This window comes from Bactrocera dorsalis, chromosome 5 (genome assembly GCF_023373825.1).
Source record: "Bactrocera dorsalis isolate Fly_Bdor chromosome 5, ASM2337382v1, whole genome shotgun sequence".
Lineage (NCBI taxonomy): Eukaryota > Metazoa > Arthropoda > Insecta > Diptera > Tephritidae > Bactrocera > Bactrocera dorsalis.
In genome coordinates, this window is record NC_064307.1 from 39,119,781 (window position 1) to 39,140,229 (window position 20,449).

Sequence of the window (20,449 nt, forward strand, 5' to 3'; positions counted from 1 at the left end):
TATTACCAAAATCAGTGTTCGGTTCGAAATGTGTTTATCGACAAATTTTGTTCAGCGATGAGGCTCATTTCTGGTTGAATGGCTACGTAAATAAGCAAAATTGCCGCATTTGGGGTGAAGAGCAACCAGAAGCCGTTCAAGAACTGCCCATGCATCCCGAAAAATGCACTGTTTGGTGTGGTTTGTACGCTGGTGGAATCATTGGACCGTATTTTTTCAAAGATGCTGTTGGACGCAACGTTACGGTGAATGGCGATCGCTATCGTTCGATGCTAACAAACTTTTTGTTGCCAAAAATGGAAGAACTGAACTTGGTTGACATGTGGTTTCAACAAGATGGCGCTACATGCCACACAGCTCGCGATTCTATGGTCATTTTGAGGGAAAACTTCGGACAACAATTCATCTCAAGAAATGGACCCGTAAGTTGGCCACCAAGATCATGCGATTTAACGCCTTTAGACTATTTTTTGTGGGGCTACGTCAAGTCTAAAGTCTACAGAAATAAGCCAGCAACTATTCCAGCTTTGGAAGACAACATTTCCGAAGAAATTCGGGCTATTCCGGCCGAAATGCTCGAAAAAGTTGCCCAAAATTGGACTTTCCGAATGGACCACCTAAGACGCAGCCGCGGTCAACATTTAAATGAAATTATCTTCAAAAAGTAAATGTCATGAACCAATCTAACGTTTCAAATAAAGAACCGATGAGATTTTGCAAATTTTATGCGTTTTTTTTTTTTTTAAAGTTATCAAGCTCTTAAAAAATCACCCTTTATAAAATGCGTTTAACGCGAGCAATCTGAGGAATAAAAACAATCAAAATCAATACATAACTTTTCAAGTTTCTAGAAACCCAATATCGATTAAACTGTGAGGTACCTTAATGAAAGTCAGAGCGCATCCCTTTCGGGAAATATTCTGTCGTAATGCCAAAAATTGGGAAAATGCTTTAACCGAAATACACTCGATGTAATTATTTCTTTCTTTCTGGTTAACTTGAATATGAATTAAATAGGTTGTAGTCCAAACCCATTACATCTAATAATTTGTGACAAAAAAGTCCCCGGAAATTTTAAATTTTTAATATTTCATATTTAATATTTTATCAGATGTAATACACTTATACCAACGATTTTTCCAGTCTTCAAAACACTTTTCAAAAGCGGAGCGGCAATTTCAGTCGGGGATCAAGAAAAATTCACACGGAGCCAAATCTGATGAATGAATAATATTCATTGCATTTTTGGCTTTAAATTCAGTCATAATCGTACAATCGATCAAGAGCGCGTTTCATACTCGAAATAGCTCCAAAAGAGACTAAACTCCCGAGAGATGTCGAGCTCTCTTGCCATCTCTCTGACACTTGCCTGAGTATATTATTTGCTTTTGTAATATTTACTTCAGTTCAAGAGGCCGAATGTCGTCCAGAACCAGGCATGTTTTCAACGATCTTTCGACCGTCTTTAAAGGCTTTGTACCATTCGTAGAGTTGTGTGTTAGATAAAACTGGATCACCGAAAGCCTTTTCCAACATTCGCAATTTTTTCGGGTACGAAATTCGGTTAGAAATATAAATTTTTAGACAAATTCCCAATATTTTTATCTATTGTAAAAATCGCCACGCACTACTGAGATGTACCGGCAATGTACAGATGTTCAAACTGGTTGACAGATCACACTCATATTTGTCATATTAATTACGGACAGTCTTACATTTTTTCATTATCAGTTACCTGGGAACTTAATTACAATTTCCGGTTGCTTTTTGGTCCCAATATAAAGGAATTTATGTTTCATTAACTAATTTTATCCTCATATATCCAAAATATTATTATTATAATACCTTAGTTACATGTTAAGGTACAATTTCGTTAACAACTGATTGTATTTCACTGGATTAGAGCCACATTAACTTCGATAGTATTAAATGTTAATTTTTACCCGAATTTGGCCTTGCCTTATTCTTTTTTTCAATAGACTGTGTTAAAATCGTTAACAATTCTTCAAACTGGCCTTCACATGACGCAACCACCTAAATTATTGTCTATGTTTGGGGTTCTCCAATGAAGCAATAATCAGTTCATCAGTCCAAAAGTATGAGCAGTTTTATTTTATTTTTATCTTCTTTATTGGCAGCATTCACAATAATAAATACAAAATACACACATGCCTCACGCAGAGAATCCGAAAATCCATTGACTGTTTAATAGAATTCGCAAATATCCACCCTCCATTGTGTGGCTTTTTATTGCTCTATGCCATAACTATGAAATCAAAGTGGAATTCTTTATATTCTTCTTTATACACCAGCTCAACGCACTGTTTAAGGGTTTGTTATAGAACTACCGGATTTATTGTTCGAGTGAATATTAACCCTCTTTTGTTGCAGCGTGAAAAGTATGGTGAAGGGATCCCTTCAATTTCTACTCAGTTTAAGTAGAAGCTTATACCTGCAGACCTACTAATTGCAAACACAAATTTTTAAAAGCAAATAAATTGCCAATATTCTATTAGTTCATTTTCCCAGGAGGCAATTCTTATTCCTTCAAAGCATCGCATGCGAATTTAGGTGTCCTTACTTGTTGCAAACTAAAATCCCAAACAATTCGGCAACATTATCGCTGACACCTCACTTTTCACTTTAATTTATTTTATATCTTCTTCAGCTCAAGTGATTGATTGTCATTTGTATAGTTTGCCATTTGCTAGCTCCCTCTCACCCTCTCTCTCGCAGTGAACCTGAGCTGCAGCCATTGAAACTTTAATTTAATCAATGCCGCAATGAAACCAATGCCGAAGCTGTGGCAGCATTGTCAGTGACTGAGTGCGCAGGGAGGGGGGGGTGGTGGAATATGAGGTGAGACTTACTTAGAGAAGACTATGTGAAGTAATAATAATATTTCATTTCGTTTGACTCATTGCTTGCATTTCTCTTGTCCGCCGCCGCCGGAGTGTGGATGCACACGCTGGTGCGGCTGGCTGACATTCCTGCTGCCGAATTCCATTGTCGAGCAGCCCATAGCGTGAAAATGTCATCGAACAATAGTCACAGATAGTCATCACAGTTAGGCCGCTGGGAGCGGGCGAGGTTGGCGGCTATGGTTGAGTTGAATAGCGATGTGGCGGCGAACAAGCGTGGAACAGTTCAATTTAAAAAGTTTGTGGAGCACTAAATCAGCAGAAAAACTTCAAATTTCCATTGTTCAAACTAATACGAGCAGCGGCGAATGGGCTTACACGCTTTTCACTTTTTCACTTTACACTAGCCGAAAGTCAGCCGTAGCGCAGTGCCTTAAAGCTACTTTGCAGCGCATGAAGGACACGGCCGTTATCTGCACCGAACGGTAGTCCGACAGTAGCTGTGTGAAGTTTGCAGCAGCATTTGACACTTTTCAAAAAGCCAACAACAATAAAATAGTAGTTGCAGCAAAGTATTAGAATATGTAACAACATTAGTGGCATGATCTCTCTCTCTCTCCCGCTCAACGTTGGCGTTTGTCAAATGTTGGAATGCTGAAAAATTACCTTGCATTCAAAAGTTCATCTTCAATTGAAATAAATTAATTTCTCCTTTTGTTTCATGTCGTCGCAGTGATCCCTTGCACCCAGTTGCCTCTCAACTTGGGCCGGGCCAGCACTACGCTTTAGCATGCCATATTTCTCTTGTGGCAGCCAATGAACGTGCAACACAATCACCGACACCTCACTGGCACGCACCGTGCAAGACAGTAGCGCAAACATGCCCAGCACATACACACACACACACGCAAACATTTCAAAGACGAGCTCATGTGCATGTGTAGACCGGGTCCGCCTGGCCAGGCGCTGGTGCACATTTGAAAGTTTTCACTTTTGTGAAATGTTCATAATTACACTAGAATTGCACTTTAAACTTTTCACTTTTCAACCGAGTGCCACTTGTCTCGGCTCCCCATTCACCTTCGGTACTGTCTGCCAAACCCCCCCGGTTGTCTCAAATGCGTTTACGCATATATATTTTACAATCTAGATATATATATGTTTCTCAATTGCCTTAAATATGTATAGGGTATATATATTTACGTGTGAATCGCAAAATTTGACTGGCAGCTGGGCATTTATATTTCAATCTCTGCAACACGGAACGTGTCAGTTGCATCGATGCAAATTGCGCCACCCTATTGAAAGCGATTTTGTCTTTTGGCGTTTTGGGTTTTTGATTCAAATCAATTTGTTTTAAATTATGATTACTCCTTCATCCCTTCCCTCGCAGTATGAGAGTCCATTATGGCAATGGCGTACCTCTGGTATTGACTGGAGCCAATGTGGACTCTCTGTTAGAGAAGCGGTAGAGCTTAGAGTGTTTAAAGGTTGGGCGTGGATGAGCAAATTTCTTGTCTTTATGAGGTAGTGTGAGGAGTGAATGATTGGGCTCTTAGAAAGAGAGAAAGATTCATAGTTGGGAAAATCAAGTGGTGGACGCGTTAAGCAACCTCAAAGAAGAGGACTGTCAGGCAATTTAAAGTTTTAAACGCGCTCAACGGTCCAATTCTAACTGGCTGTTTCAGTTTAGCAATGAATTCAGTTGTGCGATAAGCGAATATAAGGACTGTTGGTTAAAATTAAGTAAGAGGAGTGGAGAAGTATTTTCAGGGAAAATAGTAACGAGCCATAGGTTCAGGCCTATATAACCTGCCAGGATTGTAAAAGAGAGGCTATCACCTCTCTTTGCGGCGGTGAAACTCTGTTATCGTCATGAAGAGAGTATGTGGGAGTTCTGTTAGATGCGTTCTTTTCTAGGACGCAGGTGCAGGTAGTACCTTAAGCACAAGAGTTTCGTGTTCCTCCATTAGAAAATGGGGAGTTAGAGTATGCATTTAACCTGGTTAAGTCCAAACGGTACCCAAGTTTTGATAGTTTGAACGGAGAGATGTGCAAAAGCTTGTGAAATTTCATTACGGAATACTTGGAAGCCATTTATAATTATAGCGACTGGGAGGAATATTTTCTCATGAGTGGAAAAGTGCTATGGTTGTTCCTCTCCTGAAGTTCTCTGATAGGATCAGGAGCGATTCTCGTTCTTATCGGAACCTCTGTCTCCTTCCAGTACTTGGAAAAGTGCTGGAAAGAGTTGTGACGGAACGGCTTCTGTAGCTAACGCGGGTAAGTGTTCGGATAGGCAGTATGAGTTCAGGAGAGAACGCAAGATGGAGGATGCACAGTTTTATGTACAGAATGTTGTTAGGGAGATTGTTTTTGACATATTTCTTGAATTTAAGCCGCGATTGGCTATCTAAGCTGAGATCGTAAGGTGCAACATCTGAACAAGCTTGGTTGTGCGGAAATGACTCTTTGGCGAAGCTACTTTTCGGACAGAACGGCTTCTCTAGTCGGCATGAATGGGAATGTGGTTCGTAGCTGTACGCAGTGATCCATAAACGGCCCGTCTATTTATAATTTCATAATGGACTCTTTGTTCATGCAGCTCGAGATCAATTGTATATGTTGTGCGTATGCGGACGACCTCCTACTTCTGGTTGAAGGTCACTCGCAGTCTGAGTTTGAACGAGCAGAGGTACAATTTTCACAAATTCTAAATACTAGGTGACAATGCTGCTTAAAGGCGTATTGTCACCGTTTCGTCCTCCGGTTATCCGGGTGAACGGGGTCAGGATCAGTTATGTGACTCAAGTCAAATAGCTGAGGCTCCACAATTGGGCACTCGGACGTTGTGCCGTTGGACACCTCGTATGGAGTCGCAATATGATGGGAAACAGCGATGACGGTTTTGGGTTGTCGTAAACTTCTCTCGATGCAAACGGTGTTTACCATTTTGACGGATGCGATTCAAGTTTTGTTAGGTGCACCCTCACTTGACCTGATTGTCATACAGCGTGCTGTTGCATTCAGACAAACTTTTTACATGTGGGATATTTAAGGCATTGTTTTGATCAGCTGTCGTCTGGAATATCATCGGCTTAGGCCGTCGACGGCAGGTGCCCACAGTAAACCCAAAGAATGTTGTTGGATATTCCGAATTACTTCCATATTCTCAAAATGATCTCAGTTCCATGATTCGAATTGGCGAAGTCTTCTTTATTGTGTTCTTCTGGATTTTCGGGTAGATCTTTCAGGGAGTATTTCTTAACTTCGGTTGAAAGAAACACAGTATATCTAACAAATAATTTCCGCAAACCCAAACGGCTTTAAATTTTCTTCTTCTTTTTCCGGCTATCGACCCAACCATTGCCACTCTTTTAATCAACTAACTCGGCAGCTGTAGTCACCAATTCATAGTAGGAGCAGCTAATTTAAGTGATTTAGCGAGCTAAATGTTTTTAGTCTCTTTTTCATTTTGAATACTGATTAAAGCTAGGCCACGCGGTTGTGCCATATCTTGGACGTAAACATTTCATATTATGAGCTGACGTTTATTTTCAATTTTAATGCAAATAAATATTTTTTATTTACTACGAAATTGCTGACATTTCACAGCGCCAACAACAGCACAACCAACAACTTATTCAATGAGTTTTTTTTTTAAGACCCGAAAGCGAACGTGAGCACTTCTTTCCCATTTGTGGGAACATTGCCGCGAATGCCCACCATTCCAATTGTATGCGAGTCTGGGCCAATTGAAGTCTTAGGTGTTTTCATCTACATACATATGTACGTATTAATGTGTGCGCAGGTATGCATGGAGGCCCAAGTCGTTGTAACAAATAAGAAAATATTCCGCAGAAATGCGAAAGTAAGCGAAATGCGTGAAAGTGGCAAAATTCAATGTCGACGCGTTGGAAAAATTAAAATGCGGTTGCACGTCGTTCCACCACTTAACGCTGTTGCCGGAGGAAGGGCACGCGATTATTAAAAATACGCCCAGCTCCAATCCCTTCATGCCGCTGTTAAATGTTGGGCTGGATGCCACCCATTTTTAAAGCTCATTGCGGCGTTGAGCTGCCTTCTCAGCCAGCTTGCCTCTTCATACCGCGTGAAGCTCGCTCTTATGTCCGTATATAAACACACATTTATAAAAATATGTCTTAACATATCTGGCTGTGGTACAAACACATATATTCGCGCTGAATTTTTTATGGCGGGCTTATTTTTTGCTAACTTGGCTCATCTGCATTTTATGTCGCTAAGTATTATCATTTTTTTCGCATTTCATTTTATTTTTTATATTCTCAAGAATTGCTTTACCCATTTAAAGCCAGCCACACTGCAAGTTTGAGTCACGCGTTTAAATCTGATTATTTCAAAACTACTTCGGTATCCAAATATTTAAGGGCAACACTAGTCGGCATTAACCCCCGTATGAGTATGTTTTTTTAGCCTGCTCAAGTTATATTAAGTCCCACGTAGCTTATAACACTCAAAATAACAGGTGAAAGGCCATATAAAATATAAACGGGTTTTCAATAGGAACGCAAATAAAGTATATCGATAAGGACAGCAAACGATGAGCTATTTTGTATGTTCTTTTGACATTTCTCCACAGTAAAGTAGAGATATACAAACCAACAACGAATCGAAGTTATTAAAATTTAGTACCGAAATTCGGAGTCAACTTTAACAGCTCTACGTCCAATTTATGGTCGTCATAATCATCCCGTCAGATCAATAATTGAGCGTCTTGTAGAAAAATTTGAATCCACAAGCACAGTATAAAATATTCCCGTGTCAGCGAGACAAAGAAGTGACCGTAGTGTCGAGAATATTGCTGCCGCAAGCGCATCAATTGAAGAAGACCTAAATCAGTCTCTCACACGTCGTTCTCAAGTGTTGGACATGTCTGGACGTCGTTGTGGCGAATTTTGCGAAAAGATCTTGGCCTACATTCTTACAAGATCAAATTGACGCAAGAACTGAATCCGCTTGACCACCAGAATCGTCGTATGTTCGTGAATTGGGCTGAGCAACAACTTGAAACTTATCTGGATTTTCATCGAAAAATCATCTTGAGTGATCCGGCTCATTTATAGCTGAGTGGCTCCGTCAATAAGTAAACTACGTGATATTGGTCAGGCAGCAATTCAAACTCCATTGACATCCCGAAACAACTACGGTTTGGTGCGGTTTATGGACCGTCGACGTCATTGAGCCGTACTTCGTTCGTAATGATAATGACCAGCACATTACAGTGAATGGGAATCGTTACCGCTCAATGATAACCAAATATTTTTGGCCCAAATTGGATGATACGGACTTAGACAATATTTGGTTCTAACAGAGGAACCAAGTTTGGTGAACGTTTTTGTTTTATTAAAAAAAACTCATTATAGTAATAGAAGATACCTAAAAAATATTTTCCAGTCTTCGTCGAGTCTCATATCATTATTAAGTAAATACATATGCTCCGGTAACTTATTGTTTGACAAAAAAAACGCAAAGTAAGATAAATAGTTCACCAAAACTAAACCAGTTATACCGGCGCTACTAGCCTTGACCTCATTCACGGTGCATTCAGGGCTGGTCGAAGCGTGTCTGGCATCACTGTCTCTGGCGGAGAGAGCTTTTACTATTAGACTTGTGTGGGTGCCGGGCCACAGCGGAATCGCAGTTAACTGCAAAGCTGATGAGCTAGCAAGGAAAGGCACCTTAGATCGTTATCGGAAGAATGGGAACGGTGCTCCTGCATCCTCTTGTGCTCTACTACTGGATAGCTGGGCCAACACTTCTTTCTTGACTGTCCCGCTTTTGGGAGATGAAGACTTAGATACTTGGGGGCACATACCTTCAGACATTCCACCGAACTGGCGGGCGTAGAAATTAAGCGCCTTTGCAAATTTGTATTGGCTACTAAGCGTTTCGCCGATCTTTAAATGCGAACACTGGAGTTCTGTTTTCAATGGCTTCACAAAGGACTACATCTAGTCCACGTGCGATCTCTGATCAGCCATCTAACCTAACCCCAACCACTTAATAACTTTAGCAAATATTATACCGACATTGGGTCATACTCGTACATATTATACTATATGTCCATGTTTCAATTATTCTACTCTCTCCCACAACACTTTAAACGTTTTAACTTAGATTTTCCCCACTTCTTTTTGCACCACACTAAAGCCGGAGACACCAAAGATATGGTCTTAAGATTCGTATTGTTGCTGACACTTTTGGTTGTGCGCCCTTCTCTATGTTCTTTTTTCATTTTTTCGCAGCTGCTTGCGGTTGCCACTTCTGCCACGAAATGATTCGCATGGCATTTATATAGCGCTTAATAACTCCGTTATGGTGTATGGTTATTTTTGTTGTTTTTTTTTTTTTTTTTCTGCGTAGCGAACATACATAGAAGCTGTTATTATCTCCGAAGCGCTGCAGTGACTTACTGAAATTTGTAGTTATCATCATTTTTCACTCAAAAGCAATGCGAAGCTGCTGCTTATTAAGTGGCTTTTATCTATTTATTTTAGGCTCTCGCAACATGTCAAAGAGAGTAGAATACTTTTGTGAAGCAACATTATTTATGGTTCTCCAAGAATGTCGACATTATTCGAAAAATACATAAGATAATAATTATATAATATCCGAAAACGTCAAGAAAACATTACTGTGGTATTGTGTGTTATATGTGGAAATCACCTAAAGCTCATTACCAATAAGTCTAAACAGCAATGATACTATATTAGGTTCGGTAAGCTTAGGTTAGGTCGCTGATCTCTCACCTTTTCGGATGATCACAGTTAGACTGTTATGTACAGTCCTTTGTGATATCAAACGAATTTTGGATATCACAGATCGGACATTGTGCAGTTAGAAATCCTACCCCCATTGAAAGGTGGACCTTGCTCAGAGCGAAGAGTTTACTGGACCTCCCACGATTTACCCTAACTCAGAAGGACCCTGCGACTCTATTGCTACTGGTAGTCGACTAAAGCTTGCTGATTTGGTCTGAAGCCCAACGGTCAAGTAGTGTATCACAAGGAGCCAACGGAGCTCCTACTCGTTCCAATTTCGCTGTTATTGAGGCAGCAATGATAAAATAACCAAATTTTCTAGAAAGCGAAATGTTTTAGGCCAACATAGGTCATATAAAACTGGAATTAGGTGTGTCGATTGATCGAGTGATATCCAAGGAAATATTATTCAATAAGGAATTAAGCATAGTAGTATATATATGTGACCAGCCGATGATATTGATATCATTAACCTCAACAACCGCGCCGTTAGTTCAGCTTTCTCCAGACTGTATTAGGAAGCGAAACGTATGGGTCTGGGTCTGCAGAATAACTCTCACTAACAGGCGCTATTTCGGCTTGAGAAGGCAGTTGAGAAGTAAAGTGCTCTTTCGACGAACAAAGACCGAATTCTACAAGTCACCCATCATCCCCGTCCTGCTATATGTTACAGAGGTATGGACGATGACAACATCTGATGAGTCGGCGTTACAAGTTTTCGAAAGAAAGGTTATGCGAAAGATTTATGGTCCTACTCAAACGCTTTTCGGTCTCTCTCAGTTTTACAATTTAAGTAAGTAGCTAATGTATATTTCCACCCTAATTCAGTGTTTCCTTACTCATATAAATTTTGCTGTAAGCGCTTTTAAAATAATTTTTAAAATGTGCAGCTCAGCTTTTCTTAATCCGCCGAATTAATTGTATGACTAATTGACTGTTTAAAAATGAGAAAAAACGTTAACTTCGGCTGAACCAAATATAAGGTATTAATGCAGGGTTGCATTTCTTATAACACACAATCTTTAATTTTGATCGGTCAAAGTGTATATATTATAGTGGTCCGATATACATAGGTGATATGATAAAAAGCAGCTTGTTGGAGATAAAAGGATGTTAGCAAAATTTCAAATCGATATCTCAAAATCTCACGTATTTATAAACGAACGTAGGTCTTCTCCGATCGTCATCCTCACATCCATTACTTATATACAGGTATATTAATACTAACCCTGTACTCCAACGTTTTCTTCTAGATGTTACAAATTTCATGGCAAACTAAATTCACCCTGTTCTGGGTATAAGAAATAAGCTGTATTGTTATTTTCACAATATTTGATTGGCCTCTGTCATATAGTATGCTGTGTACCAAAACAATTTTCGGTAAATTATAATAATTTTGATCCATATGCTCGTGTCCTCATTGGGATCAGTCGAGCATCTTCTACATCAGTACCTTTTGATGTGATTCTGTTTAGGTTCAAATATAATTTTTTGATTTCTCCACGAAAATATCAACTCAATATCAGAGACAAAATAGCTCTGTTTTTAGCTGTCCTCGATTCACCATTTCTCTGCTCGCTGCTACTCCCCCAACCAAGAGCTGACCGTTTGCTTGAACAAGTGGTAAAGTTTGTTCAATTAGCTACTCCCCAACTCTTGACAAATCAAATTCAGCTGCTATTTGCATATCTTATATTTCTAATACTCATTAATTTTATTTCTTTAAGTAAATTAAGGCTTATTGAGTCAAGTTTTACTTACTTTAGGATGTGCTCTGCGGGGAAAAGCTACCTTCGGGTCAATCTGCAAATATAAAAAGAGAAAAAAGTACAGTAGATTTATAGTATGTGGTGTTAATAAATGGTTCTTAAAATAAGATAGAAAGAAACATGTCATGAAGAAGTGAGTTCCAACCGAACCAAATACTACTGTCTCTCATTTTGGGAACATAAAAATGGCAGAATGATAAAACCGAGTTAAGGAAGTAGGAAGATATTTCTTATCATATTTGCCGTCCATGCAAGTTTTTTTTGATAAGCTATCACCATATCCATAATTTATAAAATATTTTTGTATAAGAAATAACCACATAAGGTTATGATTCTAAAAAAATTTACAGAACATACATATTCAATTTAAAATCTTGACCCTTCAGCTAAATCTAAGCTTTTCCAACATAAATGTCTCTATAATCTAATGAAAGAAGATAATTCTGACCGATTTTCATGACATTTTCTCTAAAATGTAGAAGAAGCCAGACGTAATCGAAAATATATTGAAATGACCTCGTATTATCAATCATGAACAGCCAGTCCTCGTGCTTTTACTCACGCGTCATGTCCACAGTCATAGCTCTGAATATTTATAAAATATATTCTATTTGTGCTCTATTAACCACTTAGCTTCTCCCTCAACAAAAACGAATACATTTTATTAGACTTGTAAAGCCCATGATATAACAACCCTACGGCTCTTGGGGTATTTGTGGTAAGGTTAATTGAAGCACCTTACATATTGGTACATACTATACATACATATATATATTCGTTGTAAAGACCAAATAGAAAAAAACTCAACTTCACTTGGTTTTTGGAACTGGAGTAAACTAACAAATAGAATAAACTTTTGCCTCGCCTTTGCCGACTCAACAAACCTAATGAGCCGGTTAAGAGGACAAAGACGAACAAAACTTGTGCTCTGTAAGTCTTTCATTATGACCGTGCTATTATACGGCGCAGAAATATGGACGAGGACAAAACGAGACGAGGAAACAGATCCAACATTCGAGTAACCTCTTCTGTGCAAAGTATATGAAGCCGGCCGCATAGCCGATAAATATCGAAAAAGATGCCTAAACGAACACTATGAGCTCTACGACGGTATGGATATAGTTAAGTGCATAAAAATTTAATGAAAGAGCAGGTAGAAGCCAGTGATTCCAATAAAAGATGTTGCTCCAGCGATTCAAAACCCATGTGAGGATTAAGGAAGCAAGAACGCCAACGCGGCGAATGAAAGAACCAAATGCATAGCGACCTGTTTGCACTTGGGATATACGACTGGCGTGTATTGGCCCGGATCAATTGACGTTTATAGTGGCAAAGAAGAAGATTACAAGAAATCAAAAATTTTTAAAACGACACCAAATACTACTCTAATTTTGTTCCCCCTACAACTTGGTCTAAATATGGCCTGGCCGAGTAACAATTAACTGTTATTATAATGATCTTCATTTCCCTTTTTTAGTTGAAGAATTGTATTTAAACTCAAGATGGAAAAGGAAATGGGATAAAATCAAATGGAAATGCGTGTACAGCGAACAGCGGCCGCGAACAGAATATGAAAACCCAGGAAAGAGAGCTGCTTATTAGCCGAAAATGCTGTGCAAGCGGCTAGCGTGGGTTTAACAAGCCAGTTTGAAGTAATTAGAAACCATAAAATTCCTAATTATTATTTCTTGATTATGCATACAAATGTATTTATCTACAAGTGCACAAATATACATATACGATACTATTTCATCCACGAAAGCAGCGGTTTCGACTCATATCCACGTCGGACGCTACTTTAAGACGCCGCGGCGTGATATTGCATAAATGAACTAGATGCTTTCGCCAATTGCCACTTCAAGTTGAACTGCAAGGCTTCGCTTATCAGTGCGAAGATCTTCGTGTCCTTGAATCGACAGCGAAGTAAATTAAAAGCAGCTATAGTAAATTATATGCTCCAACTGGGTGCAAACATCTAGAGCTTTGTATATACACACATCCATAATATGGATTCTATATTTAGTATAGTATTGGGGAAGTGAAATTGTATCACAACAATAACAAATATAAATTGAAATTTTGGCGAATAAAAAAAAAATCAGAGAACGCGCGGTTGACAAACAAACGCAATGCGTGGTGCCGGACGGAAGACGGGAGCGAGGGTGGCACAGTAGCGCTCGCACAGGTAGAACGCCAAAGCTCAATTGCAACTGGACGATTATTTCCTGCTAGATTCGAGCATCAGCGAAATCGATTTTGAGATTAAAGCTAAAACTAATCAGCGTTGAGTGGACGCGACACACACACACATATACAACAACACATTTCGTATACACATACATACAAAATTGTAGCTGAACTAAACGGGAGTGAGGTTGGGGAAGACGGACCACGTTTCTAGGCTTGATAGCCCGAGTGACGGCCAACTGGCCAATGAGCCGACCACTAAACTGAAATGAGTGTGATGTAAACGTACACTGAAAAAAATATTTTTAACAGTATATGATTCGGTGGTGAAGTAAATTTTTACAGGCGTGGGAGAAACGTTATTAAGGAATAGAGTTTTCGAGCCGAGTGATTTGAATATTTGTTTCTAACATAAAAAAAAATTAACATTGAAACACCATTTCCCAGATAGCGAAGAGTTCGGTAACAGAAAGGTTAGGTTAGGTTAGGTTAGGTTAAGAGGTCGATGCTATCAAGGAGCTCACAAGAACAGCTTAGATCAGCGGTCCATTTAGGTTAGGTAGGAAATCAATCCGATCAGCGATATCATTTGAACAGCTTAGAGTAACGGTCCGCTGTATTACCTAAAGCTCCTATAATATAATATAATACGTCATAAGACAGAACGTCAAAGCGCGTTTGACCATATTAAACATCTGACATTGAGACGACTAATATCAGTTTATTTTATATCTCCTAGTTCGCCAAAGCTAAGGCTGGCGAGATGTTTCATCTTCTGTCTTACAAACGCTGGACAACAGAAGAGAAAGTGTCTTTCCACGTCACCTTCTACCATATAACTTTGTCAGCGTACATCCATCAAGTTGCCTTAGCCTTACAGCACCTATTTGACAATGTCCAGTAAGATCCCATATGCTTGTGACAAGATGAGTTTTGCTTAGGAGGGTAACAGAAAAGTCTGAGAAAAGTTTCTTCTTATTAACTGGCTATGGCTCTTTCGTTCACTGATCCCACTAACTAGGATAACTTGGATAGTTTCATAGCCGAAAATTAAACTGCAGGATTGGCTTCTTTAGGGGAATTCTCCACGAAGATCTTCGGACATAGCTCATTAAGTTGTGGGGTAGATAAAATAGACCACATTCCCCAAGAGCATTCAACTCGATAGCGGAACTTACAACAACTATACAGACAAAATGTCTAATGGAGTGGAAGCCGGAATCTATTACTCGTTATTTTTCATGCTTCCGGGAATAATACAGTGTCATCCAAGCAGAAGCCTTTGGGGTCAGAAAACCGGCTAAGATAGCTAAAACCGCAGAAAACAACGTTAAAAGGACCAATATATACTATTATATCCAGGCAAGAATGTTCTTAGAAACACGCACGCAGTAGATATAGTGGCTGCCGGAATGTGGCTGCATATATAATGGATTTCAGGCCATAGCTGATAAGATCGCCACCAATACAATCCGTCTAGTCAACGAACCAGTACAGAAAAAGTCCCTGAAAATGATATACAATGAAATTTCCGAAAGGACTGACAAACAGTTGAGGGCGAGAAGGAATGCCTTAAGGACATACAGAATCGGCAAATTCATGTATAAGAGTCCCAAAGGAAACACGTATGAGGTTTACTCACATGATTTCGAAAGAACTGTAGGACGGGTGTTGGTCTATTGACAGGTTGAAACCTAATGGCATCCAGATCCGGATGGGTAGAATTAACGACAATACATAAGAAAGTCCAAGGAAGTTGGCTTGAGAGAGGCTCTGGAGCACCTTCTATAGCTCTGTATAGGTTATCTCAAACTTTTTTTTAGATATCTAGGAGCTACGCTACTCAAGAGACAGAATGAAGCATCAAAATTAGATATAAAGTAGCGAACTTAAGAAAAAGCCTTGAGGCCTTGCACCTCCAAAGTGGATTGCTAAGGATCAGTGGGTCTATATATGGCGTGGCAGTCGGTCAATATAATCTATTCTAACCTATAGCCGCAGAGTACACATCCATTTGAACGATTTTAAGGTCCCTTTAATACACAATGTATGAGTATATTTAGCGATAACCGTAAAGTGAATGAAATAACTGTATTTAAGTTATTAAATTATAATTGATAAATATGTAACGTTATTTTTTGCAGTGCAATGCCTATTCGGCTATTTGGCAAACAGGTTTAACGAACCGAAATGGAAAATGAATGAAAACAGCAAATAATTGGAAATGTTTGGGCAATATTGATGCTGCTTTACTAATGTTTGCAGTAGGTTATGTGCGAGTGTGTGCACTCCCAGGCAAGTACAACCCACACCAAAAGCGAGAAAAATGCACTTTAAAGAGGAAATGGCATGAAATCTCACTATTACATCGCGCTTTTCAGCCGAAGAGCCACCGTAAAAAAAATTTAATAAAATTGTAAAGCGCAAATTTCAAACAAACGGAAATTGAACATCACAAATCGCACTACTAGCTTACGTAGCTTGGATGGGGAGTCTCGTGGCTACTGCCAGTGAACATTGAATTCATTCGCGATTGCGTCAATCCTGTGTAATTAAGTTAATGCGAGTGAATATTTCAAATACATACATATATGTTTACTAGTGACAGAAAATAGAAAAATATTTATGTTACACACATACATATATCAAGTATATACTCGTATACATACGTAGACAACAATCAGGAAGTCAATAAGAGGGAACAGTAGTAAGTAAGTTAAGTTGAATCATTAATTGAGAGCCGATTCGGCGCCATACGCCGAAACTCGGGTTGACGAATGGAATGATTTGGCGCATTTTAAGTCGAGATCTTAAATGGAAAGCGTACAAAATACAGCTTGTGCAAGACCTGAAGCCGCTTGACATTCCCAAGCGATATCGCTTCGCCCTATGGACTCTTGAAAAGTTCCAAGAATATACAAAGTTTTCGAGACAAATTTAGTTCAGCGTTCTGGATCAATAGGTATATAAACAAGCAAAATTGCAAAATTTGGGACGAAGAGCACCCTGAAGAGTTTCAAGAGCTGCCATTTCATTCAGAAAAAACAACGGTTTGGTGTGGTTTGTGAGCCAGTGGAATCATCAGTACACATTTCTTCAAAAAATATTCCGATGAAAAAGTAACCGTCAATGGCGACCATTGTCGCGCCATGATAACCGACTATTTGATGCCTTAAATGGAAGTTCTTGATCTCGGCGATATTTGGTTTCAACAAGACGGCGCCACTTCCAACACATCGCATCAATTAATGGGTTTATTAAGAGAACACTTTCATGATTTCAGATAATTTTACGTTTTGGGCTGGTCGATTGGCCACCAAGATCGTGTGATATCACACCGTTAGACTTTTTCCTGTGAAGATATGTAAAGTCTAAAGTCTATGCGGACAATCCCGCTTCGATTCAGGCCTTGGAGCAAAACATCACGCGTGTCATTCGCCAGTTACCAGTCGAAATACTCGAACGAGTCATCGAAAATTGGACTCAACGGATGAACCATCTGAGACGTAGCCGCGGCCAACATTTGAAAAAGATAATCTTCAAAAAATAAATGCCAAGATTGTTATTTCGATTTTCTTTTAGATATTGTAAATGTGTGTCAATATTATTGGATAAAAAGTTTAAGTGTAATATAAGTTTTTGAACGAAGTAATGGTTTACCTTTTTACCGTCTAGTTCGTGAGTACCTTGTGTGAGAACCTTGTCTACGCTGGCTGGATCACTGAATGTTATGAAGCCGAAACCCCTGCAAAGAAATATAAAATATTAGTTAATTGCTGGAGGAACAAAACACATACATACATACAAGTATATCATTATACATATTTGAATAATCAATTTGTATAACCTCAAATCTAACTTTAAGGTACAATGATGAAGCTGGAAAGAAGTAAATAATTGAAATAAAGAATATAATAAACTGATATTTCCCCTAAAATGCTTTTCAACACTCAAGAGTTTCAAGAGTACACAGTGTTTCAGATTCTGAATTTCATTTCTGACTCAATGTAAGCTCGTCATCGATAGGCTCCAGACAAAATATAGTACTAAACTAGACAAGTTAATCGCTCCCTTAGAAGCTTGTTGCAATAAGATGTAATATAAGTCGCAGTTTTGACTTATATCACAAAGCTCGGGATCCGTCCGTCGGAAAATTTTACAAGCTTTGACTTTATACAAAATCTTTTGGATCGTGCAGTCACCAAACTAAACGCTGGGGGCATATTCTCTGCCCATATACCTGCGATGGATTTGTGGTTGGATAGAAGCCGTTGGAAAAGCGGTGTAGTGAGCTTCTTTACAGATAGGTCAAAGCTTGAAGGGAAGGTTGATGGATGGGTATATTATAAGGAACTCTCTAAAAAGTTCAGTTTCAGACTGCCTGATTATTGCAGTTTTTTCAAGCCAAGGTAAGGTATAGCAATAGATTTATTGGTCCGAACTGCATACCTCTTCAGAAAGGCTGTGACAGCCGCGCGACGTTACTACCCTTGAGCTCACTAACTGTGCATTCACAGCTGGTCAAGGAATGTATAACCATTTTATCGATAGCATCGAATTACTTTTTGATAAGGGTAGCTTGGGTGACAAACCACAGAAGAATCACAGGCTGCTGTTAAACTGCTGAATCGGCAAGAAAGGGTCATCTAGCTCCGCTATCATGAGAATGGAAACGGTTCAGGTTCCCCTCTCCTTGTTTATTGTACTACAGCGTAGCTGGGCTCCGCGGGAACTTGGCCAGTGCTGGACTACAATCAACTTATGCGCTGTTGCAAGATCATTTGGGCCCAAGACTGAATACAAAAGATCCAGTGAGCTGGATAGGGATAGGGCAGCCCATTGCCCTATCGGCATCGGTTGTTTTATAAATTTCCAAAGGACTCGACACACAACAGACAAACGAAGTTACCTCCTATTTAGCAATACGAAATTTTGACGGACTGTCAGAGACATACTACGGCTTCATAAAAAAGAGGTCCACTATTGACGTACAAAGAGAAGTAGTTAAACTGCGAAATGTGCAATAAGTGTGAAAATATGGAAAGGTGGTACAAAAAAATACTGCGCCCTCATAAGCTCGATGTGAGAAACGCGTTCAACTCCTCGAAGTGGGACGAATATAGAAAAGCTCTTTACCCACTCCTCATTATCGGGTAAGTATTATAATGAGTTACTTTTAAACCAGCAGATTGTTATTCGACACGGACGAAAGCACTCAGAGCTACACTATCTTCAGTGGAGTACCGCAAGTCTCGGTTTTAGGTCGACTACTATAGAACCTGATGTACGACGGGGTAATAAGAACACCGCAACCAAAAAATGAGAAAATAATGGCGCATACGGACGACCACATCTGGATGATCTCCGGATCAAATGCAATGACTGCGTAAATGGTTTACGCCGATGGTTTGCCACGACGAGTCTAGAGCTGTCTGCAGCAAAAGAAGAAGAGAGAATCGAAAGCATCGCAATATGGCAGCAAAGGTGGCAAACTTCATTTAAAGGACGTTGGACTTACAGACGGATCTGACATATGTATGTATATTGATGGATAGATAGACAACATGGAGATCTGGATTTCCACCTAATTCAAATGCTCAGTGGTGCTTAAGAAGCTATAGGGTGGGCCATAAAATATTTTAAATTTCGAAGATAGGGCGTAAAAGATTGAGTGTAGCGTTTGCTGTATGACACGTAGCGCCATCCTGCTGGAACCAAATGTTGTCCAAGTCTTCCTCTTCAATTTGCTAGAAGAAAAATTGCGCGATATCGCTCACCATTGATGGTTACGATGGCTCGAAGAAATATACAAATGTCGTCATGACTTTAGTCTATATTTCCCGACATGTATAGAGTGTATAGATGACTCTGAACACGTGTTGTATCAATGCTCCCAGCCTTCAAATATTGTATAAGGGAAAAGCTGAAAACCACACTTGGAGGTAGTCTCACGGTGGAAAATTTGACTCCATTTCTGAGCGAGTCCTTTGTAAATTGGAAAGCTGTCAGCGAAGCGGCAGTTCTAATTATGACAAGATTGAGACATTTACAACAGATTAGGCGTCAGTCAGTCCGTACAATAGAGGAGACTTAAAGGTCTTCTTCCCCCATGAAGTAATACTTTGTCCAGTGGTCCCGTGGCTGAGACATAAGATTGGAGTGGGCTAGGATTAGCAGATTAAAGTCCCGCAAGCCGACTTTCGATGCTTTCTTCTACTATAAAAAAAAAACTCCGATTTAATAAATACTTATTTTAGCATACATTTTTGGTTCCATAGTTCAGCTAACGTTCTGCCGCTTGACGTACAGCAATGCGACAATTGAAAACTTTCAAATAACATTCCGTCAAAAGTCATCTTCAACTGCCTCTTTTCACATAAAACTTTATATAATTCATATGTACTTATGTACAACAGTATTTATGAAAAGGCAGCTTTGAATGTCTAATTCTCATAAGTTTAAGCAGCAATTCCTGAGTCTCCTTGATGAATTCTATTAATTTAACTTCGAATTGCCATCGCCAACAATACAACACTTGCCACAAGCAGCGCGCCTTCCTTTGACATCTTCCAATGCGTTTGAAAGTGCGTGGAACTGTGTGTGGAACCGGCTACGTCTACAGTGAATATGAAAGTGTGGCAAGCTAAAATAAGGCTCGTCAATGCCGTCAATGACTTTGCTCGCCTGCAACGAAGTTGGCATTAATTTGTTATTGTTGTTTGGCTCATTGTTTGCGACACTTTGCACACACTTTCCACACTTTTGGTGTCTTCTGCTTCGCTCTCAGCTTCGGCTTCCTCGGCTGCTGCACGCACTTTGATAAGACTGC

At 39.5% G+C, this 20,449-nt stretch overlaps 1 protein-coding gene across 6 annotated transcripts in view; it reads right to left on the reverse strand.

Moving 5' to 3' along the window:
• The window catches only part of LOC105225304 (RNA-binding protein Musashi homolog Rbp6), a 467,402-nt gene that overhangs the window by 289,701 nt on the left and 157,252 nt on the right, over positions 1-20,449 (reverse strand). For all 6 annotated transcript variants that reach the window (XR_007423004.1, XM_049458420.1, XM_049458419.1 and 3 more), the window contains exons 5-6: positions 17,281-17,365; positions 11,426-11,467 (exon numbers count right to left, since the gene is read on the reverse strand). Coding sequence is in view for 5 of the 6 variants with exons in the window: in XM_049458420.1 (XP_049314377.1) it covers positions 11,426-11,467; positions 17,281-17,365 (127 nt within the window). In the remaining variant the exon portion in view is untranslated. The remainder of the gene's footprint in view (positions 1-11,425; positions 11,468-17,280; positions 17,366-20,449) is intronic.